Source organism: Eleutherodactylus coqui, chromosome 2 (genome assembly GCF_035609145.1).
Source record: "Eleutherodactylus coqui strain aEleCoq1 chromosome 2, aEleCoq1.hap1, whole genome shotgun sequence".
Taxonomy (NCBI): domain Eukaryota; kingdom Metazoa; phylum Chordata; class Amphibia; order Anura; family Eleutherodactylidae; genus Eleutherodactylus; species Eleutherodactylus coqui.
In genome coordinates, this window is record NC_089838.1 from 201,594,568 (window position 1) to 201,619,262 (window position 24,695).

The 24,695-nt window shown below is 43.8% G+C and overlaps 2 protein-coding genes across 4 annotated transcripts in view; one reads left to right on the forward strand and one right to left on the reverse strand.

Moving 5' to 3' along the window:
* Positions 1 to 5,583, reverse strand: part of NME6 (NME/NM23 nucleoside diphosphate kinase 6) — a 10,058-nt gene extending 4,475 nt beyond the window's left edge. Inside the window, exons 1-3 of one of the 2 annotated variants that reach the window (XM_066592221.1) lie at positions 5,490 to 5,583; positions 2,918 to 3,019; positions 123 to 225 (exon numbers count right to left, since the gene is read on the reverse strand). In XM_066592221.1, the coding sequence (XP_066448318.1) occupies positions 123 to 225; positions 2,918 to 3,004 (190 nt within the window). In that variant the 5' untranslated portion in view covers positions 3,005 to 3,019; positions 5,490 to 5,583. Of the gene's footprint in view, positions 1 to 122; positions 226 to 2,917; positions 3,020 to 5,470 lie in introns of both variants that reach the window. The other variant, XM_066592222.1, reaches the window with a different exon arrangement.
* Positions 5,584 to 5,709: 126 nt separating this feature from the next.
* RABL2B (RAB, member of RAS oncogene family like 2B) lies at positions 5,710 to 20,110 on the forward strand. Of its 2 annotated transcripts, none has more exons than XM_066592219.1 (9): positions 5,710 to 5,824; positions 6,970 to 7,182; positions 7,650 to 7,679; positions 10,949 to 11,028; positions 13,149 to 13,228; positions 17,540 to 17,651; positions 18,311 to 18,408; positions 19,264 to 19,347; positions 19,583 to 20,110. In XM_066592219.1, the coding sequence occupies exons 2-9, from the start codon at positions 7,076 to 7,078 to the stop codon at positions 19,661 to 19,663; spliced, it is 672 nt and encodes a 223-aa protein (XP_066448316.1). In that variant the 5' UTR covers positions 5,710 to 5,824; positions 6,970 to 7,075; the 3' UTR covers positions 19,664 to 20,110. The 2 variants fall into 2 exon arrangements, with proteins under 2 accessions (XP_066448316.1, XP_066448317.1); XM_066592220.1 differs by lacking the exon at positions 5,710 to 5,824 and adding an exon at positions 5,884 to 6,067.
* Positions 20,111 to 24,695: the final 4,585 nt, after the last annotated feature.

Below are 24,695 nucleotides of genomic sequence, written 5' to 3' on the forward strand. Positions count from 1 at the left end.
GGGGATTCTCCTTTCCTGCTCCCTGTAAGTGTGAAAGCACCCTTATAATGCACACAGTTGTGGGATGTCTCTCAGAATATTCAGGCTCGCCTCCCGTTGACACAGTTAGTAATAATTCTCACCTGCATGTTCATGGTAGAAGCGTTGAGAATCTTTGGCTCTCCATTGAAGTTCCCGATTTCTTACTATAAGAAATTTGTTGTCCAGTATCCTTTGATGTACGGTCTATGGCATATAAAAGAAAGTTATTAGGGCACATACTGTAAAAGTGACCATTAAAACCTGACAGCTGGAAAGACTTCATAGGGCTACTAAATTATCCTGTGATGTTTACGTAGGTCATTCTTTTGCAGAGAACTACAAAGTCAAGTGAACCTATCATTTAGTTTAGTAAATTCAGTGCAGATTCGTTTCATGTTATGTCTCTACAGGAGTCGCAGCTCAGGTTTTCTGTTACAGCTCCATTACTTCCTTTCACACCGCCATACAGTGAAACGAGATCTGCATACAGAATTCTCTCTCTGCAATTACTAGCATTTCTCTGTAGTCGGCCCCAAAACAGTTGATGTGCGCTTTGCTAATGCATACCCAGGACTCCTAAACTCCCATATACTAGAGATCTCCTACAGGTACCTTTACACGGACTGATAGTCGCCTGAATAATCACTCAGATCAGCGATATCGGGTGGCTGTCGGCCCCTGTACACATGGCAGCAGACAGGACACTAAGTGAGAAGTTGCTCAGTTGTTCCTTTTCAGCTCACTGACTGCTGAGCAGCTTCCTGCTCAGTGTAAACAGGAGGCACTCAATGTTTGAGCAACTGCCTGTTTACTGTAAATGGAGGCAGGCCAGAACGATCCCCGGCCCGCTCCACCTCCATTCACTTGAGCGTCTGTCGCTCCTACGTAAAGCACGGAAGCCATAGTCACTGGCTAGACTGTTGGGCGTATAATAGTCATCCAGTGTAAAGGGGCTTAAAGGGATTCAGCACAGAAACGGATTGTGAGATTACCGGGAGGCAATGCCAGTGACAACAGAAATAAAAGCTATATATTCACAACCAGCGGTCACTGGCAACAGATGCCCTATAAAACCATATAAAAAGGAAACAAATAATAGGTTCCCTTAAAGCAATCAAAACTGAAGGCAAACTCCAAGGCCCTAAAAGTACTGCTATATGGCAAAGGTAACGTATAACGTAAATGAGTCACATTATGATCAACCCAAGCTTGGACATAAGGATATAAAGCTGCAATCACACGGCACTTACAGCTTCTACTGGGCATATGGCGATTAAGTCAAACATATCCATGAGGTCCCACTCACCCACCTGAGAAATACATGTTTTCAACTGCATGAAACAGCATAGTCCACAGCGCTATTATTCCATACAGGGGCATGCCGCAAAAAAAGCATATACCAAGGTATATATATATTTTTATTTAGTTTACCATGGGAGCCTATGAGCAGCGTACGTCACTGCATGCCTATACAGCTGCATATGCAGGACGCATTAGTCGGAATAATCCTCCAAACATAGGCTTAGTAATAACAGCCTAATGATTTAGTATCAATCCATAGTACTCTGAGGTTAGTGCAGACCAGGTACAGTCATACAGAAAGCTGAGTGCACCCTCCTTGAATTCTATGGTTTTATTAATAAGGACATATAAAAACATCCGATTCATAGAACGTTTAAGGATTAGATAAATACAACCTCAAATGAACAACACGACAAATTACACCGTGTCATTATTTAACAAAAACCAAGCCAAAATGCACAACAGTGTGTGAAAAATGCAGTACACCCTAAGGCTGCATTCCCACGAACGTATATCGGCTGGGTTTTCACGCCGAGCCGTTATACGTCGTCCCCCTCTGCAGGGGGAAAGGATGGAAGAGCCAGGAGCAGGAACTGAGCTCCCGCCCCCTCTCTGCCTCCTCTCCACCCCTCTGCACTATTTACAATGAAAGGAGGCGGCATGGGGCGGGGCTAAGTTCCAAGGAATTAGCCCCGCCCCATTCCGCCTCTCCCCATTGCAAATAGTCCAGAAGGGCGGAGAGGAGGCAGAGAGGGGGCGGGAGCTCAGTTCCTGCTCCTGGCTCTTCCATCCTCCCCCCCCCCTGCAAATGAGGACGACGTATATCGGCTCGGCGTAAAAACCGAGCCGATATACATTCGTGGGAATGCAGCATAAGGGTGCATTCAGACGACCGTATATTGGCTGGGTTTTCATGTCCAGCCGATATACAGTGTCTCTATCTGCAGGGGGAGGGGGCTGGAAGAGTCGGGAGCAGTGCTCTGAGCTTCCGCCCCCTCTCCACCCCCTCTCCACTATTTGCAATGAGAGGAGGTGGGGCGGGGCTAAGTTTCAGGAATTAGCTCTGACCCTGTCCCGCCTCTCCCCATTGCAAATGGGGGGGATGGAAGAGCCAGGAGCAGGAACTGAGCTCCCGCCCCCTCTCTGCCTCCTCTCCGCCCCTCTGCACTATTTGCAATGAAAGGAGGCGGGACGGGGTGGGGCTAAGTGCCGAGAATTAGCCCCGTCCCGCCTCTCCCTATTGCAAATAGTGCAGAGGGGCGGAGAGAAGGCAGAGAGGGGACGGGACCTCAGTTCCTGCTCCTGGCTCTTCCATCCTCCCCCCCCCCCCTGCAGATGAGGACGACGTATATCGGCTCGGCGTGAAAACCGAGCCGATATACGTTCGTGTGAATGCAGCCTGAACAAGTATGGCTTGTCAGGGGAAAGCTTCCCCTTTCTAAAAAGAACATGGCAGCATGGCTAAAGGTCATAAAGCTGCAGTTAAGGTAAAGTTTGCTAACTGAGATTTGCCACGTAGGCCTCTATGATGCACCTAGCAGACTGCCATTCATTCACAAGCTCTATAATAGATTGCAGGCAGTACAACACTTACATCAAACATGATTGGATGTGCCATGGCGTCCGGCTTAATAACAGCCAAAGTCAGCTGAAGGGAGCGAGCCCAGCGACACGCGGACATGACGACAGGAACAAACTGTAGGGACACAATAGAATTTACATGAGACGGAGGTCAAGACAGAGCTGTGCCGTAGCCAATGGGAAAGCTGGGAACTGGAAGAGGTGACAAAAGGAAGAGTAAATGAGCAGGAGAGGGGGGGAGCGAGAAAAAAAAACAAAAAAAACATTATTTCACAGACTTCTCAGGGTAGAGCGTGATTCCAATCCGCTCCGCTGGTGATCTACAGCAGACTGGAGGTGGATCTTTCTGAGGTCGGTCTTCTACCAAAACAGTAAGTCTGAAAACTACCCGGTGAATTCAAAACCAGGATTAGTTTAACTTCCACTTCACACTCCGCTGATTCTACACTTTAATCAGTTCACTCATCTCTGCAGTTAGAACCACTAGTGGGGAATTGTCTTGCCTAAATCAAGTTCTGTCCAGTGTCAGTAAGCTAGTAAAGGAGAGAGCATTGAAGTCAGCTGCTATACAACTGAATAGTACTACAATCCTACATGTGTTCAGCCTGCATACTGCTGGATATTTCTGCATCGTTACCAAGAACTGTATTGGAGATTTTGCACTGTTCAACTGTTTTCAAAACTTCTGCTTAGTAAATCTGCGCACTCCCAGATTAGTACTACAAGGTACCGGACTGGTCTCATGTATTTCTTCGGCATTACATGCCGAGAGTTCCGGTCAGAGTGCTGACGTCATCGTGACAAAAACGGGTCTTCCTGTAAGCGTACCACAGTACGTTCTCTGGGTCACTGCACAATCCCCAAGCATAGCACCTTTGGCGCCATTGTCTGGAGAGCCCATAGAGCCACCAGTGAGAACCCTTCTGCAACCTGGTGGTCCCCCTCATTTTGGCGTACTATGCTCGGCTGTTGCACAGCCTTCATCTAATCGTCAACCGTTATCCAGTATTGGAACTAACCATCGCTGTTGTGCAAACATGTCACCAGAGAGGGTTTAACGCTGCCGTAAAGCTGATGCAGCTTACATGCCACAATGTCACCTCAGCCACCAGCTGAAGTTTGTAAATCTCATGCAGCAGACATATGAAAGCCATGAGAGAATATGCCTCCTCATGGAGCTGCTGAAGTTCGTGAATCACGTGCAGCTAATATGCGAAAGCAATGTAGCAGAGCTGTGTGTTCGGCGTGCATGTAGCAGAGCTGTGTGGTGCATTGCGACACCAGAAACACTGGTACTATATAATTTATAGTAGACTTGTATGGAAGAGTACACGCATGGGGCTCTGAAAAGAGTCCGATTATTGTCCAGCACTGAGGCTTCAGCAGCGGGAACCAAGAAGCGGGCGAGTATAAAAAAAAATACATCCCCGACTCCCTGTCACTTCCCCTACCGGCACTATAACTTAGTTTGTGGTGCTTTAGGCAGGCGACTGGTTCCCTCTAACAGTTTATTGCACCCGTGTAAGTGTGGCACTCTGCCCTAATATAACTACATGTAGAAATGAAAGGGGTTGCCGGTTACCAGACAACATGCCCATTGTGCTACAATAAGTAGTACCGGTCCAGTGCTGCAGCCCTTCTGCAGTCCCAGTGTTTGTCCAGGCAGATGATGTCACCAGAAGTCAGGTGACACCTGCAGCCAATCAGAAGCTGCAGCATCATCACCCACTCTCCTGGCATCAGCACTCACATCCTGGGCACCGTGAGGGCAGGAGCTCTGAGTATGGACGCTGCAGCCTTTGATTGGCTGCCTTCGGGTTCATTCACATGAGCGGATGGCATCCCTGTGTATGGCAGCGTATCTCACGCACAGGGTCATGCGCAGGCTGACCTTTTTTTAATTCCGCTTTGTCTCATAGCGGCGTTGCATATTCACCCGCCCCGCATATACAATGTACTGCATACGGACAGTGCTGCATACACTACCTATAGAGAACAATATGGCGGTCATACGCAGTGAAGTAGCGCACGCTTACATCTTTTTCACACACCGTTACAAGCCATGAATATGTGCTAATGTGAATGGATCACTGACTCCATTCACTGTGTACTAAGCGGGCATACATTGCGGGCGTAATACGCAGCGAAATCATGCCTGTGTGAATGAGCCCTTCCAGGCACCTCATGTGCCACACCAGACCGGCGGCAGGCCTGCAGCAGAGGAGGGGAAGGAGCAGCTTCCATCCTTAGTTTAGCGCAGTAGGCACTATAAGGGGCATATGATCCAGTAACCGGACAACCCCTTTTAGTTGTGCGCTCCGCAGGGGCAGCGACCAATGGGGGTGAGTTAGTAGGACAGGTGGCTTGTTGGGCTCCTATATGTGGATCCTGACAGCCCCAGACAAGGAATGTATTGTAGTGCCCGGCGCAGAACACGTCCCCACTGTATGGAGTGCAGTATATGAGGGACTGGCAGGACGGGTCCTCAGAGGGGACAATCACCTCCCGGGCTGCCATCACTATTATGCGCAGGTACAGCACATGACATCTACAGTATTGGACCTACACGTCCTCGCAGTCCTCACCTCTCCCGGCTTCTCTATGGTAACGAGACGCCGCCGCACATGATTTCCGTCCCCGTGTGATTAGCGCGCCGCCTGCGCTCCGCTTCCACTAGAGGTCTGCGTTACGGAACATAAACGCCATTTTGTCGACGCCCAAACCCAATAGAACTAGTCAGTACTGACTTCAGGTAGCGCTACGGAATGGAAGACGTTATCAGTATCAGCAGTGGAGGAGATAATTCCTTCTAGAACATGCCAGACCTTGCAACGCGTGAGTGGGATACAGCGCATGCGCACAGAGCTGCGGTTGCTAAGCAGAGGGAAGCGGAGTCGGGTGAGACGCAGGATGTGCGGAGGTATCATACTGCTATTACTGTGTACTGCGTGTCTAGGGGGCACTTACTGACCTTGTATCAGCACACCCGGGAGATCAGTGTTGTGTACCTGAGTGATATGTTATCTACAGGATGGGGAATGACTTGGGGGGAGTGTCACCCTGGAGACCCCGCTGATCCAGAGCATGGAGGTCCTTGCCCGCTGTCTTCTGAGAATGGCGCAAGCGTACTAATGCTGCATTCACTTTTAATGGGACTACGGAGGTAATCAAGTGGCAATTGTTCAGGTATTTCCATCAGCCCCGTTGAAATGAATGGAGTTCCCACCACACAGGCTCGGCCAGCGCTCCGTTCATCCCGAAGTCCTTATGGGGGAAGAAGCGAGCCCTGCAATCACAGGCGGAGCTGCACACGGGACCCCCAGGCTCCATATCAGTGGAGGCCTTAGCGGTGGACCCCACCGATCAGCATGTTACCCCCCTATACTACCCCTCCCCCCCCACCGGTGGTCTTGTCGGTGGTGCCGTCCGATACAAGTAAGGTTGTGTTCACATCTACGTTCGATGGCTCTGTTTTCCCGTTGTGTCATGGCGGCAGGAAAAGGGAATCCCTGCTGAGAATGGGTACAATCTATGACCGAACCAAACCGCGCCGGGTGCACCCAATGAGTATAATGGGGTTCACCCAACTTTCTTACTGCCCTCTGGTGGTTTCGTGAATAGAATAGCCGCAGTATTATATCTGACCTCTTTGGCCAGATTTGTGCTGGAGGGTCTGAACAGGGCCTAATGCCACGCTCCTTCTGGTGCCCAGTCTGCTGATGAGAGATGGGAATTGAAGTCTGGGGGGTCTTTCTGCCCCTCATTGTAAAGCTGTTTTTTTTCTAGCAGAACCTGCCGCAGTCTCCATTACTTGCAGTGGATGTACTTACCTCCTAGCTGCAGATCTATCGCATTGCCCAACAGATGACATTGTGCCATGACGTTGCCAACACCTTGACTTCACCCAGGAGTTGCATGACTTCTGCAACTGTGCCCGTTTTTTTAGTGACAGGAAGCCACATGTAGGGTGGAAGTTGGTTGTCAAGAACCACATGTTGGGTATGACTATCTTGTTGGGGAAGTGATGTTATTTTGTTGCCATGGTAACTTCTATTCTATTTACAGGAGAAGCCATCTAAGTGCCCGCCCTGCACACTGTGCCCGCTCTGCATATAGGCATGCTCTGCTTTTAGGTTCCGGCGTGTAAGGTTTGAGGCTTGCTGTTATCACTATGGCTGGAGACGAACAGGGAGTCACTGAGGTTGACCAACAGAAATATGACGCAGATGAAAATGTCAAAATCATCTGTCTGGGGGACAGCGCAGTCGGAAAATCAAAGTGAGTAGCTACTTAAGATGCTTCTCTTCTTCAGAAGAAAATCCTAAATCCCAGCAGCTGAATCTGGGAGAATGGTCAGGACTTCGTTCTGCACCATTAAAGGGTTTTCCAAGCCACGCCGGCTGTAGGAGTGGAAGACGCTGCTCCGACCCGCGTAGTGGCTGGTGCTTGTCATTGCAGCTCTCACTGCAATTACAATGGCCGGCCACTACACAGATTGGAGCAGCGGCTTCCACTCCGACCCTGGTGTGGCCTGGCACTGCCATTACAAACACCCACATTACAGAAAGCTGGTATACTCTATAATGCGCTGCCACCAATGTAGCGCCACATGTTTGGTTCTCATGGTGAAAACTAAGCAGAATATAAGTGAATGAAGATAATGCCTCTTTTATATAAGAGTGTTAGAAATAAACCTCTAACATCGCACATTCTCATGGTTTCTGACTTCCATGTTTTAATTGCAGGTTGATGGAGCGTTTTCTAATGGATGGATTGTATCCTTTACAAACAGTATCTCTGCTTCTTTTATGCTACAGTCGTGCTTGAAAGTTTGTGAACTCGTCAGAATTTTCCAGATTTTTGCTTATACTCGTATTTGACCTAAAACTAAATCAGATCTTCGCGCAGGTCCTAAAAGTAAATAAAGAGAATAAATGAAAAATATTAGACATTTATTTAAGGAATATTATTCGGTATCACATGTCTGTGAGGGGTAAAAGTATATGAACCTTGGCTTTCAGTATCTGATGTGACCCCTTTGTGCAGCAATAACTGCATCTAAACGTGTCCAGTTATTGCTCATTAGTCCTGCACATCAGCTTGGAGGAATTTTAGAATGTTCCTCCTTACAAAACCGCGTTCACTCTGTAATGTTGCTGGGTTTCCTCCCATGAACTTTTTACTTCAGGTCCTTCCACAACATTTCTATAGGATTAGGCCTCATGTCCACGGGGAAAATCAGGCCCGCTACGGATTCTCCATGGAGAATCTGCAGCGGGTCCCTCCTGCCCTGCGGACATGAGCGCTTAAAATAAGAATAACTTACCCGCAGCGGACCGGGCACCTCTTCTCTTCTTCACGCCCGCATCTTCTTTCTTCGGCCGGCAGATGTGCTCGGCACGCCTGCTGCGCGCATGTGCCGTGCACATCCGCCCGGCCGAAGAAAGAAGATCCGGCCATGAAGAAGAGAAGAGGTGCCCGGTCCGCTGCGGGTAAGTTAATTCTTATTTTAAGTCTCCCGCGGATCCGGACGGCTTACATAGGCTTCAATAAAAGCCTGCGGGAGCCGTCCCCGCGGGAGACCTGCACGATAATGGAGCATGTCACGTTTTATTTTCATGCTCCATTTTCTAAAAATTCCCTTTTATTGACCATCCGCGGGTATTTATCTACCCGCGGGTGGTCAATGCATCCCTATGGGATGCGGATCCGCATGCGGGTGATCCGCTGCGGATTTTAAATCCTATTTTGCCCGTGGACATGAGGCCTTAAGGTCAGGACTTTGACTTGGCCATTCCAAAACATTAACTTTAATTTTCTTTAATCAGACTTTTGTAGAATGACTTGAGTCCTTTGAGTCGTTGTCCTGCTGCATGACCCACCTCCTGAGATTTTGCTCACGGCCAGATATTCTGACATTTTTCCTTAGAATTGGCAGGTATAATTCAGAATTCATTGTCCTGTCAATGATGGTAAGCGGTCCTAGCCCAGATACAGCAAACACACACAAACTGTGTTACTACTACCACCATAGTGTTTACTAGATGGTACGAGGTTTTTCTGCTGTAATGCAGTGTTTCTTTCTCCAAACATAATGCTTCTCATTTAAGCCAAAAATTTCTATTTTGCTCTCGTTCATCCACAAAACATTCTTCTGATAGCCTTCTGACTTGTCCATTGTCCAGTTAATCTTTAGCAATCTGCAGACTCGCAGCAATGTTCTTTTAGAGAGCCGTGGCTTTCTTGATGCAATCCTGCCATGCACACCATTGTTGTTCAGTGTTCTCCTGATGGTACACTCATGAACATTAACATAAGCTAATGTGAGAAAGGCCTGCAATTGCTAAGAGATTACCTTGGTTCATTTGTGACTTTGCAGACTATTATACGCCTTGCTCTTAGCTTTATCCTTGTTGGCTGACCACTCCTGGGGAGGGTAATTATGGTCTTAACCATCCTCCATTTGTACACAATCTTTCTGACTGTGGATTAGTGGGGTCCAAACTCTTTAGAGATGATTTTGTAAGCTTTTCAGCCTGATTAGCATCAACAACTCTTCTGAGGTCCTCAGAAAACTCCTTTGCCTGTGCCATGATACACTTCCACAAAAGTGTAGTAAAGATCAGACTTTGATGGATCCCTGTTTTTTAAATAAAACGGGTCACCCGCTCACACCCGATTGTCATTCCATTGACTGAAAACACCAGACTTTAAGTTCACCTTCAAATTATCTGCTAATCCTTAAGGTTCACATACTTTTGTCACTTACAGAAATGTGATATTGGATAATTTCTCTCAATAAATGACCAAGTCAAATATTTTTGACTCATTTGTTTGATTTGGTTTTCTTTATCTCCTTTTACAACGTGTGTGAAAAAACTGATGTGGTTTTAGATCAAATATAAGCAGAAATATGGAAAATTCTGAAGGGTTCACAAACTTTCAAGCACCGCTGTATGATGTAACATGTAATAAAATACGTAGTAGTAGTAAGCAAAAATATATGAACTTGCCCTTAGTTGGATGTTATGGATATAAAAACAAACCACTACATGGTTAAGCTCAAGCAATAGTTTGAGAGTAAAGAACAAGACAAATGTATAATATATACTGTATCTGAGTTTATATGGCATAATTAGCCTCCTCCCATCGTAGCCAGTTTTTGCACCAACGTTTTAGTTTTATATTATATTTGCCTTCTTTAAGGCCATAACTTTTTTATTTTTCTGGTGACTTTACCATATAAGGTTTTTAAAATTTTTTTTTTTTTATATATATACCATAGAATCTTTTGCAAAGTGTTAGAAAATATCTAAAATGCTAAATTTTATATAGCTTTATGTGTTGCTACTTTAACAAAACTTTGTGTCACCATATTCTGTGACCCTTAACTGTTTTTCATTTTTCTATTGATGGAGTTGTGCGTTTTTGCCAAGCAACTGTAGTTTTTATTGATACTATCTTGTGCTACCCACCTCTTTTTATCACATTTTATTCCACTTTTTTTTTGTGGGAGGGGAAGTAACCAAAAATGAAGGTCCCCTTGTAAGCTTTCCCTGAACAGCCAAGACTGTCGCCGTGAAGGGTAAACTAGTGAAGGCGACCTAGTGCTAAATCGCCACTGCAACTCCTTTTCTCAATCAGTAGGCTCCCAGAGTTCAGACCCCCGGCAATCCCAAAGTGACGGTATACCATAGTGATATTCCATTACTTTACATGCTTAGAATAGCCCATTAACATATCTTGTAATTGCATTACTCAAGAAACCCACAGCAGAGTATAATACTATACAGTGAATGGGGTTTAGAGTTTGTGAACGCAATACAAATAGAATCCACACAAAATCCCAACAAACCATCTGTCTCATGTGAATTTAGCCTAAGGTGCAGTGAATTGCTTAGATGGTTCTAGACAACAATGTATAAGTGAAGACCAAATATGTATAGATAAAAAAAAAAACTATATGTCTATCTCCATGAGCTAGGTTTCCTCCATCACAGATTTCCCAGATTTGTGCCTGTCTTGAAGCCTTAACCTTTTCCAGTCGTCCTCAGCGGCTTTCAACCTTTGCTCTAACACTCTATAAGTATACGACAACTGTGGATGACAAGACCGTCCTGGTTGGTAAGTAACACTTTCTGAAGATTCACATAATACTTGCTTGAGTAGAATGGGTTAAACGTCCAGTGGATATCGCTATAGAGCCTGGATGCTCATTTGTCATTGGGGGTTTTGTAACAAAGCACACTTATCTATCCACAGAGTAGGTTATAAATGTATGATCGGTGGATGCCCCACAGATTGCTAGTGAAAGGGTCCTGAGTCGTCCCTTCTCCCTCACTGCACTACCACAGTGAGCAGGAGTTTCCATAGATCAGCAAATTCTACTGCTCTATTCAAGGTTTTTGGGGCTCACAGTAACAGTTGTTGTGGGAAAGCCCATTTAACACTTAATAACCTCCAGGCGGTTGTTAAGAAGCGGTTGTTAAGGGGCATGTGCCTTTTTATGGCACTGCATCTGAAGCCTGGCACAGATTTCCCATTTCAGGGAAAGCGAGGGCTCAACTAATGACAGCTAGGCTCCAGCTCAAATGGCTGGGAGCAGAGAAACTGCTGATCCCAGCCATTTAACCCTGTTACTTGCAGCGGTCAATGTGACCACAGAATGTAAAAGCCTGACAGGGTGATCCTCTATCACCCATTGGATCCCCGCAATCACATCACGGATGTCTTGTAGAAAACAAAATTCTTGTAGACAGCAGCACACTTACAGACCACACTTGTCAGTAGTGGGAAGCATCACTCTACTGCACGCTCCATGTATGATCCAGACCACGGATCCATATAGCCAATTAGTCCATCAGAAGTACAGGAGCAGCAACTAGGTGCAATAATTACATCCTCCTATCCAGAGGATGTTCTTTTATTGTAATCCACATAAAAGTGCATTAGCCGAAAACTCTGTGGATTACAATAAAGGAACATCCTCTGGATAGAGGATGTAATTATTGCACCTAGTTGCTGCTCCTGTACTTCTGATGGACTACATTGCGAATGTCTGATAGTTTGCTGTGGTACCCAGAGGCATTTTGCTGAGGATTATAGTCCAATATAATACGCTGCAATACTTCAGTATTGCAGTGTATTATATCAAAGATCAAATGTGATGACATTCATTACAAATTATTCCCCTGTCCACCTCACTGCAGAGTTACTGCACCCCCCCCCCCCACAGAGAGGAGGAGACTGAATGGAGCATTGGTTGTGCATTTGAACTGGTACTCCATTCACTTTTAATCAGACTGCTGAGATACCAGAGTAGTAAGCTCTCAGGTATTTCCGTCAGTCCCACTGAAATGAATGCTTAACCAGAACTCTATTCATTCTGATGTCACTGTGGGGAGAGAAGCGACCCCCACAATGACAGGCAGAGGGAGACACAGGACCACATTCTTTGGATTGGTGGGGTTCTCAACGGTGAGACCTCCACCAATCAGCAAGGCATCCCAAATCCTATGGATAGAGGACAATTTATAATCTTGGTACAACTCCTATCTTTTAACATATTATTTATACTGCACAGTGAACGCCGTTAAATAAAATAAAAACCTGCTAAAATTGCAGATTTTGGTAATCTTGCCTCTAGAAAAAAAATTGAATAAAAAGTGATCAAAATGTTATGTTTCCAAAAATGGGATCAGTGAAGACTAGAATTCCTCTTGCAAAAAGCAAGCCCTCATAGAGCTCCAGCGATGGAAGAATAAAATGCTATGGCTCTTGGAATTCTGCAAAAGAAAGCAAATTTTAAACATTTTTTAAGTGTTTAGTGTACAAAAACGGCAAAACATAAACTGTGTAAACTTGGTATCATCAAAATTATGCTGACTCGGAGAATGTTATCACGTTATTTATTCTGCATGCTGAACGCCGGCAAAATAAAATACAAAATACAAAGGTGGAATTTCTTATTATTTTCCCAGTCCCCCTAAAAAAAAAATAAACGTGCACAATACATTATATGTAGTTACAAATGATGTCATTAAAAAAATGCAACTGGTCCTGGAGAAAACAAGCCCTCATACACCTATGTTGACGGAAAAATGAAGTTATGACTCTAGGAATGCGACAATGAAAAAAAACACAGGGTATTTGGTCGTTAAGGCGCAACTAGGCTTCTGCACTAGGGGGTTAAACCATTCGCTGTCATCAGATCTGCTTTACTGGAATGTTTTTGTATGTTTCAGATTTCTGGGATACGGCTGGGCAGGAGAGATTCCAGAGCATGCATGCTTCCTATTACCATAAAGCTCATGCCTGCATCATGGTACGTTCTTGGATTGTAGATCAGCAATTACAAACTCAAGGAAATCGCCTCTTCAAATTGTTCTTGTCTGTCACAATGTCTAAGTTGTTTTGAAGATATAACCGGTTTTAGGAAAACTGTGATGGTCATTATGGCTGCCACAGTGAGCCTAGCACTTGTTATTGCCCATCCTTGCAAGACTCATGTTTTCTGGGTTGTGCAGTAATCCGTCTTCCTTTTCTGTTTACTGCATAAAAAAACAGAACTGTAACCCCTTAAGGACCAGGCTGTTTTGTACCTTAAGGACCATACACTTTTTAGGGATTTTACCCATGTGGTGGTTTTACTACCCTTTTTTTTTTTTTTTTAACCTTTAGCTACCAAAATTATTTTTGTTGTGTTTTTTTTTTCGTGACATATAGGGCGATTTTTAAAAATATATTTTTCACTGCCTTTTTTTCCCCTTTTTTTTTTTTTTTTTTTTTTTTTTACTTTTATTGGGGGTAAAAAGCTAAAAAAAATTTTTTTTTTAACATTTCCATTCTTGTTTAAAATTAGTATATTTACGCTAAAATAAAGTATGGGAACGGGTTCCTCATTTTCTTTTGGACATAATATACAATATGTTTGGTTTTGGATTACAGGGTGTATACAGCGACTGTTTTGGTTGGCATCGGCTTTGGGTTATTTTCTTTCTTATGTATATATTGTTTTATTCTGTAATTTTCTTTACTTATGTATGTAATTATGTTTTATCTATGTCCCCCATGACATCATATAAGACCTGTGGAGGACATTCACTTGTTTTTTTGTTTTTTCTTAATTTAATACTTTCCCACTGTAGCTGGGGCATCCATAGGAGCCCCAGCTACAGGGCAAAGCATACCCCTGTAGTGACAGTAGTCACTATCAGAGCTGATCAGGGTCTATTACGACCCTGCAGCTCTGCTATAGCAGGGAATCCCGGCAGTCACGTGCCCCCCCCCCCCCCCCGGCTCCTGCGATGGAAAAAACACTTTCACTTTTAGTACATATCACTCATTGAGCGTTGTGTACTGAAGAAAGGAGGAGGCAGAATGGGTTAAAACCCACTTCTCCCTCCTCTTCCAGGTTATCAGCTGTGACTAACAGCTGACAACCCGTCCTGCCTCTGATTGATTACAAAAGCAGGAGGTTTTAATCCCCACCGTAATTTTACATACGGCTGGGCTTAAAGCCTAGGACCAAGCGCCGTCTATTTACAGTGCTTGGTCCTAAATGGGTTAAGCATACTTATCTTTCATGGTTGAGCTATACTGGAGACTATGGATTGTAGGTTTTACAGGAACATGTATGTTGATAAGAAAATGCTGAATAGAACTTTTACCCAAATGACAGAGGTGGATGATTAAAGGATGGATATTTACGTGTTACTTTTTTTCCCACTATTTTGGCTGCAAGAAATGGTAATAAACTCATTTTTGGAATTACCTTGATTCTGCAGCAATTACTAATAAAATGTATTATTATTATCTAAGTCACAGTTTTAAACCAGTAACACACACACAGTTGTACCTTTCATGTTCCTTCTTGAGCATATTGTATAAATATTCACAATGCAGGTAGAAAAAGTAAGTGACCCTTTGTGTCACTGACTTCTTAGGGCCCATTTACACACACACACAGATATCTTTCAAAAGATTGAAAGATCAGCGGGTTTTTTTTTGCATAAAGTACTAATAGACGCTAATTGCAAATAGTACTTTATTAGCTTCATTTGCATGCAAATGAGCTTCTGGGAGCTGTTGCAAAACTAAGCAGGAAGTCTGAGCTCTGTGACTAGCTCCATTGTTCAGCCAGGAGCTCCCCATGGAGAATTCAGCACCATGGACAGCAGACACAATCTGCTCATCAGCTGTTCTGATGAGCACAGTACTGTAACAGTGTTATCAGCTGTAATCAGCTCTGCAGGCAGAACACAGCGTGTGGTCCTGCTTATCAGCTGTTCTGCTGAGCGACTGTTTTCAAGCAGAACTGAAAACCGTTCGGCCGAACAGTGAAAGATAGGCACATTTAGACACAACGATTATCGCTCAAAAGACAGCTTCTGAGCGAATTTTGAGCGACAATCGTTGTCTAAATGGGCCTTCAGAGATTAGATAGGATCAGGGGCGTAACTGCAGCGGATTCGGTTGCTCCCGGGCCCAGGAGCCTTAGGGGCCCATAAAGCCTCTCTTCTCCATAGTGGCAGCCCAGTACTATGAATAGAGCAATATAGTTGGGGGGCCCGTTACAGGTTTTGCATTCGAGCCCAGTAGGTTCAAGTTACACCTCTGGATAGTATGTATAAATTTTACATGTGCTTTGACAAAGAAAAAGCACAAAAAGTCTGGTTACTGACAAACGTTTTCTCCTCCAGAAAGATTGGTTAGTGAGAATTATGCCTCAATGCAAACAACTTTCAGAAGACGTGTTATTGAGTTACATGAAACTGGAAAAGGCTACGAAAGCATTGCTAAAGACCTGGGTCTAATTCAGTCGTGATTAGACAAGTGATCTACAAATTGTGAAACTTTGGGATGCTCACTAATCTCCGTAGGAGTGGTTGTCTTGTTAAGATCACTCCAGGAGCAAAATTAGCAATCCTAAAAGAGGTAGGAAAGAACCAAAGGGTAGCAGCAAAAGACCCACAGAAGACTATACAAAGGGCAATAACTTATGTTCATGTGTCCAGGATTAGAAAAACACTGAACAAGAACCACAAATAAAGCTGATGCTGTCCAAATACACATTGCAGCCTAGCTTATGTTTGCCCTGGATCTTTCTGGGACATTGTTCTCTGGACAGATGAGACAAAAGTGGAACTTTTTGTATACAACAATGTCTATGGAAGAAAAAAGTACTGCACACCAACACCAAAATCTCATCTCTACCATGAAGCCTGGTGGATCAAACATCTTGGTTTGGATCTGCTTTGATACCTCAGGGCCTAAATATCTTGTGATCATTAAAGGGACATTGAATTCTGAGGAATATCTAAACAATTTAGGCCGTGTACATCAGCACTGCAGGCTCACTTGGAGCCTCTGTCGCAGATTGTATTCAAAATACTTGATCAAAATAGTGCACATAGCATGCTGCGCTATATGTGGTAAAATGCCAGATAACACGATGGAAACCCATTCTAGTCCTTGAGGTCTGTCATGAGCCATTCATTCTGTGTTATACTGAACCGGGTACTTCCGTTATTTTCCTAAGGAATCCTAAGCGCAGATGTGAATAGAGGTTTAAGGGAAAGTATAGGGACATAGTCCATGACCTCAAGCTGAAGAGACGTTAGGTGATACAAAAGACAATAACCCAAGGCAAACCAGTAAATCAACTAAAAATAGTTGAAAAAGATGACTTATGTATAATTGCAACTTGGATAACTGTTGGACCATATTTTACTGGGAATCAATGTAGAAATCCAGGTACCGTATATACTCAAGTATTAGCTGACCCGAGTATAAGCCGAGTCAATAAGTTTTACCACAAAAAACTGGGAAAACTTATTGACTCGAGTATAAGCCTAGCTATACTCAAGTATATATGGTAGTAGTTAAAAAAAAAAAACCTCCATACTCACCTCCCAGATGGCGTCTGTGTCTGTGTGGAAACCTGCGTGAATTCTCCCCGCTGTCATCCCCGCCGTTCTCTCTGCTTGGCTCTGTCATCTCTGTCAGTGCTGTGTAAGTAAGTGCTGTGATTGGATTGAGCGCCAGCCAATCACAGCCGCCACTCGATCCAATCAGATCACTTACTTACACAGCGCTGATGGCGGGGATTTGAAAGCCAAGCAGGGAGATGACAGCGGGGAAAATTCTAAAGCAGCTTGTGATTGGCTGTGAATGATCGAGCGCTGGCTGTGATTGGCTGGCGCTTGATTTAATCACAGCGTTGACGGCAGGCGGATGACAGAGCTGGGATGACAGCGGGGAGATTTCCAGCAGCTTGCCGCATCGCCACCGGGAACACAAGAATTCAAGTAGCTTTCCGCACCACCGCCAGGGACACAGACGCCGGCTAGGAGGTGAGTATGGAGGGTTTTTTTTTTTGTTTTTTTTAAGCCTTCCTTGACTCAAGTATAAGCCGAGGGGGGCTTTTTCAGCACAAAAAAATGTGCTGAAAAACTTAGCTTATACTCGAGTATATATGGTAATTCCAAAGAGTTGGGTTACTTTTTTTACACCTGTACTGTAGAGAAAGTGTCTGACAGAACTGTCTGTACACTTTTGTTTTTTCTTTGTTTACCCTCATGTGACACTAAACACACGATACCTGATGCCATGTTAATTATTTTCCCCTCTTCAGGTTTTTGATGTGCAGCGCAAAGTTACATATAAAAACATGTCCACCTGGTACCACGAGCTGAGAGAGTACCGGCCAGAAATCCCTTGCATTGTTGTGGCAAACAAGATCGATGGTGAGGAAATTGTTTATTGATTTTGTTAAAGTAAGAACTTAAAGAATATGTCAAAATCCGTAACAGTGGAACTGCAAATAATGTATGGCAGAACAGGGAAAGCCTTCTATTGTATGAGAAGATGGTGATGTCAAGCATTGTACCAACGGAGTGTGATCAGTATCCATGGCCATCAGGAGAGAGAAATCCTAAGATCAGCTCCCAATTTTCTTGGGTAGTAAGTAGGTTAATTAGGGGGAGTATGGGGTGAAGGGAATATCATGAAGGGTCAAATGATTAAAGGGTTATTCCCAGCTTACAAAGTGATTGCATGTCACTAGGATCACTTTTACGATTAGTCAAGGATCAGTGGGGGTCCCAGAGGTCGGAATATCATTGAACTACGGGAGCAAGCTAGGTGAATAGCAGAAGTGGCTTGTCCATTTGAGGTCTGTTCTTTTAGGGCTTTTTGATGGCTGCACGCCGCAATCTTGGATTCTTAAGCAGAAGGTCTTATAGAAAATCATGCAGAAAATGCATGTAACACTTCCTCACATAGTATAAGGGGAAATCACTTTAAACAGAGCAATGTAGAAATAGAAATACTCTTATTAATTACAAACTCTACTGATTTTAGTTTTTGACGATTTATCAATATTGTCTTTTCTTCTTCATTGTAGCTGATCGCCGCGCGACCCAGAAAGGTTTTAATTTTGCCAAGAAGCATACTCTGCCATTTTACTTTGTTTCCGCTGCTGATGGTACCAATGTAGTAAAGGTAAAATACAAAATCTATGGGATATCTGTTTCGTCTTTACTCTCATTTAGTCTTACTTAAGGCCCATTTACACAAAGCGATGATCACTCAAAAATCTCTAAAAAGCAATTGTTTGAGTGAAAATCATTGCGTCTAAATGCGCGGCCATCATGCACTTTTCGTGCACTGCTAGCTGATCGTTAAATTCAGTCCAACCTAAAAATCGTCATTCGGCCTTATCAGCAGTTCTCCACGGGGAGTGCTGATAGCATTGTTTCCCTTTGGAGAACAAAGAAACTGAATGCAGATAAGAGCCCTCTGGCTAGTAACTGCTCTCAGCTAAAGCTTCATTTGCACATTTAATTGCTCTTAAGTAGCTGAGTAGCTACTTAATAGTTTATGCAAAATGATGGCTCAAGGCTGTCACTCAAACTGTCGTTTGAGTAATCATCACTCCGTGTAAATGGGCCTTTAGAGTTTATCATTGATGGAGTTATTGGGAACTATAAAATTGATGGCAAATCCTTGGGATTAGATTGGTTGAGCTCTGACTCTTGGCACCCCTGCCAGTTATCTGTTTGAAGGGGTCTACAGTGTCCCCTTCACTGTTTACCAGGCACAGCTCTGTGCCTTTGATAGAGGCTGTGGCTGGTATTGCAGCTCAGTCCCACTCGCTTGAATAGCCATAAGCTGTAGTAAACTGTAAAACCAGGTACAGCTACTATTAAAAGCAGGAGGTGATCCTAAAGAGAGAAGAAGCATAAAGGAAAACACTTCAGTTTTTTTAATTCATTCTCAATGAAATGCCACATTGTGTGAACAAGCCCTAAAGCCTCTTATGCTCTTTTGTTAACAAAACTATTTTTTGCTATATAGCTTTTTACAGATGCCATTAAACTAGCTGTATCTTACAAGCAGAACTCCAGGGACTTCTTGGATGAAGTAATGCGAGAGTTAGAGGTACGAACCAGTCATCTATATATGCTGTTTGTAACCTTTCTATATTTTCTGTTCTGTATATGTCAGGTTGATACTCCGGCCAATTCTTTCCTTCTGTTTCTTTAGTGAGGCATTCTTGCAATGTAAAATAAATGCTGCACACGCCTCATTATGTGTAGGCCACATTACAGAAGGTTCTGCAATAGCTTTGGTGTCGTATCATCATAAACTGAACATCTCTGCTTTTTCTGTACAGAACTTTGAGCTGGAGAAGCCTGAGGACACATCTGATAAGGAGGAAATATCTGAGGGCACAGAGTCTCCTAAGACTGTTTGAGGTAACATGCACAGAAGACATCTTCAGCAACACCCGGCATGGGGTCCTATGCCATTCCACATGGTCCATTTTCTGATGGAGCTTTTTTAAGACACTAAAGAGACTAAACATATTACCACCTCTGTTTATTTCTAAGACATCAAAGAATCCCAGCAACTGAGCCTCCTGCTATTTACTGTTATTACCTTGTCTGGAATAACATTGGCAGATGAAACCTACAACTGGAACCATATACTATGAAGCTTGGTCACTTTACCCTTCTGTGAGCAATAGTAGCTGTTGGTGATATCACACGAACAATATAGAAGTGACCTGCACTCCTTCAATGCGAACACATTTAACATTTCAAACTGTCAGACATGTGAAGCTTTTACGGATTTTTGTATCTGCAGGATTTACTGGTTTAATAGAGCTTTAGACATCTTATTAAATTATTATCATTGATAACTATGCTTGATGAGTGTCCTTTTAAACAACTCTCAACGTCTCCTGTACATGTGTCATTATATAGAGTGTGCTCAGTAGCCAAGACCACTCTGTATATGAGGCAGCTACCAACTGTCTTTGACAACTGACACCCAGCTGCAACAACCAGGATCAGAGAGAACTCCAAACTTGCCAGTTAACTTTTTACATGCCACTGTCAATTCTGACAGTGACATTTAAATGGCCCAGCAGAGGGAGGGTGCTGCTATTGTCACCCATGGTCATGGCAACCTGAAGCTTTGTGAAGGCCCCCAGAGTGGCAATTGTTTTTTTTTTTTTTAGCTATTAAACCCTGTGAAAATACAAGATACTGCAATACTGAAGTATTGCATTATATAGTATAAGTGATCAAACTAATGCAAGTTCAAGTGTGTCCTGGATATAAAAAAAAAAAAGTCAAAGATTTTTTAAATTTATTGTAAAAAATATTAAGGCTCATTAACATCAGCACCTTTTACATTCCTTTTTCCTGCTTCTTTATGGCAGTAGGAAAACTATACCAGTGGCCGAGCAAAACCATCATATGACAGAACTGAACAGACCCCATTAACTATAAAGGGGTCCATTTGGTTTCTGGCTGTGCTTCCTGCATTTTACAGAAAGCGCATGCTGTGCTAGTTCTATTTCAACCTGTTTTTTTTTTTTTAACAGAATCCAGTGATGGAGGTTTCGAACAGAACCTCAGACACTGATGTGAACGAGCCGTTAAAGTTTAAAAAATCCCCCTTTTTAACATAAAAAAATCTAAATATATTTCGTACCATCATAGTAGTAAAAGTCTGTTCTATTAAAATAACACATTATTTATCGCGTATGAGGAATGCAATAATAAAAAAAAATTCTGCGCCAGAATTGCACTTTTTTTGGTCATAAGGTTTTTAAAAAAAAAAAAGTTATAAAATGCAACCCATAAGTTATATGTACCCCAAAATGGTACCAATGGAAACTACAACTCTATTGATGGAAAATTTTAGCGGTCAGAGGATGGCGACAGAAAGCAGTTGTTTTGGTTTTTTTTTAAAGGTATTTTTTTAAGTAGTACTACATAAAATATTGTGGATTTTTTTTTCCATTTCACCTCGTTTCAAATTTTTTACAGTTTTTCAATACATTATATGCCATGATAAATGGCACAATTGAAAAATACAACTTCTCCTGCAAAAAAAAACTTTCTTGTGGCTATGTCACCAGAAAAATGGCTGTAATTTTCTGAAATATGTTTCCACCATCAAAAACACACTACGCCTGCCCTCTCACTGCTGGCAATGCTTTATCAATCCCAAGGGCTAATGGATTTTCATTAGGGTCCTCTCAATGAGAAGTTGATCTTTGCTAATGAGACCACACAAAAACATCTCAATGAGACACGTTTAAGGGAGCTGCTCACGTTATAACCGCACCATAAAGTCTGTTATGACTCCGTTCCTGTAGGTGACAGAGTCAGGGAATGTAATTTTTAGACCGGTCTCGCATAACCGGATTTGAATTGTGGATTCCATTATCATATGATCCGCGGTAATACGCAATTCAATCAAATACATGAGATTACACGATTTTGCTCACATTAGCCGAAAATAAAACGCAGCATGTTCTATTTTACCAAAGAATCCGCGACCATTGAGCCCGTTGCGCTTTATGGTTGCAAATATACCCGCAGCCCATACGCAATTGCATCGTGTACGCAGTTATACGCAATACAAGTATGCGCCATACACGGCATCACTGTCCGGGCTCACAGCTGGAATCTGCTGTGGGTTTCCTGAATGCAGAATCTGACCCGGTCGTATGAGCTCGCCTTATGCTCGCCCAGTTCCCGGGGTGTCTGCCGGTTAAGCTCGTGCTGGGCACTAAGATATGACTCTTCTGAGTCACATGTGTGTACCCTCCAATACAAGTCTATGTAAGAGTGTGCGCACGTCACTCAACAAAGAGTCATATCTTCATGCCCAGCACAATCTTCACCAGCCGGAATCAGGGAGCAGGTGAGTAAAAAAATTACATTCCCTGACTCCCCATCACCTACAGCAACAATGTCATAACTTAGTTTATGGTGCTGTTTCAATGTGACCGGTTCTCTTTAAAGTGACCTTCTGCTCCTGAACAAACAGAGATGGTCACACTGCTTCTTTGACTACCTGATGCACGTTGTGGACCTACCTGATGCAGCACTAGCCAATCAAAGCAGTGTGTAGTGTTTTAGACTAATGATGCATACTTAACACACAGTGTGTAACATGTAGTCAGAGAAGTGGTGTGGCCATCTATGTTTGTCCAGGAGTAGAGGGTCGCATTAAGCAAAGGTTCTACGTCCCATATTTTGTTATAGCAATCATGGAACTTTCCTTTGGGCCCATAACAGCAGCCATGAGAGGCCGCCTCCTATCCAGACAGGAAACGGGAACCTCCCAGATTTCTTTAAAGGCGGAGCAGCTTTCACCTCCTCAGTTCCTGATTCCTGTCCACGGGACAGGTCAAAAAATGCTCAGGTAGCTGCTGGTTGGCTGCCTCTGCTTTTTCAAGGATTTCTCCAGATCTCTAAAAGTGGTGGACTGCAGCGCCTTACTCCCAAAACTCTATGGTTTGACAGATTACCTGTCCCAGTGTAAATCTCCATGGGGAGCCACTGGGTAATCTTGAAATCATCCTCTTGTCTCCTGCAGTACTGGATGATGTGCTCCCCTGTCTTTGGGGGTTACAAAGGGAAGTTCCTTTCATGGGATCCTTCTACAGTTGTAGGAAAAGCCTTTAGTGGCGGTATACTACATGTGTTGCTGCATCAGGACCGGAGATTTGTGGTATGTGTGGGACCTTCTGTTATATCTGGTGCTTCCATCAACAGATGGAATTTAGGTGTGTAGTAATTTGGGCAACGCCTAATATTTCCACTGATTGGAGGAGGGAAGCTGGGGAAGGCTTGAACGCTTTCAGAGACTATCTCCAGCCAATCAAGATTAGAATTACCCTGACGGAGTCTACATTCACGCGGGTGAGTGCGATATCTAAACAAGAAACCTGAACCGATATCACACTCGTCAACTTGCATTTTACCTGTGAATGCAAGGCATTTTTCATGCAAAACTGCCTTGCATGACTTCTGGGAAATTGCAATCCTCCAGCGCTTGTTCATGCATTGATTTCGATGTGAAACACTATATAGCACTTGCGTGCACATCACACGGCATGCAATGTTTTTTTTTGACTGTCTCATTGAAAGCAATGTGTTCCAAGCAACGTGAAAAAATAGGAAATGCAGCGTTTTGGTTTTTTTGGGCTCACAGCATCACATTGCTCATGTGTACATCTAGAAGAATAGAATTCATATTTGCCAGTTTTGTGCTCTTGTGAATGTAGCCTATGAGCTTGGATTCTGCCTTTACCTTAAAGGGGTTGTCCCGCGAAAGCAAGTGGGGTTATACACTTCTGTATGGCCATATTAATGCACTTTGTAATGTACATCGTGCATTAATTATGAGCCATACAGAAGTTATTCACTTACCTGTTCCGTTGCTAGCGTCCTCGTCTCCATGGTGCCATCTAATTTCAGCGTCTAATCGCCCGATTAGACACGCTTGCGCAGTCCGGTCTTCTCCCTGGTGAATGGGGCCGCTCGTGCCGGAGACCTGGTCCTCGTAGCTCCGCCCCGTCACGTGTGCCGATTCCAGCCAATCAGGAGGCTGGAATCGGCAATGGACCGCACAGAGCCCGCGGTGCATCGTGGGTGAAGATCCCGGCGGCCATCTTGCTAAGGTAAGGAAGAAGTCGCCGCAGCGCGGGGATTCGGGTAAGTACTAAACTTTTTTTTTTTTAACACATGCATTGGGTTTGTCTCGCGCCGAACGGGGGGCCTATTGAATTTTTTAAAAAAACGTTTTGGCGCGGGACAACCCCTTTAACCCTACGTGAATGAAAAATTATACAGGATGGCTCTGTGTGCTCAATACCCAGACCTGTATGACCTTTGCCTAGGGCTGATAGCCTCTGAGCTTGACCTTGGGCTTATAGCCTTCTGGGTTTTTAGTCTTTGTACTTTGCTCTGACTTATACGCCCCTGTGCTTTACCTGTGGCTTATAGCCTTCTGTGTTTTGCCAGAGTCATTGTGCTTTTGCCTAATAGCCTTTGTGTTTTGGCAATATAACCTTTGGCCTAAACAGCCTTGGATGCTTTGGCCTATAAGTCTTTTGTGTTTTATAGCCTGTGTGCATTGCCTATAAGCCTTTGGGCATTGCCTGATAGCCTTTGGACTTTACCTATAAACCTTTTGTACTTTGCCAAATAGTGAATGTCAGTTAGTGGCTCTTACCCCCATGGCCTCAGTTGCTATGGATACAGCAGTACTCAGTCTGGAAGTCTGTGCCTGCTTGTGAGACATCTGCACACCTGTGTGGAGACTCCAATAAATGACACCTCACAAATTACACATACATAGTTTGTGTACTCCCAGGACCTGTGATGATGTCACCGTCATGTTTTCAGTCACATAGTCTCTCAGCTGAATTGGGGATTATGGGTGGACTACATCCCCCACAAACCTCTGCAGCCTCAGTT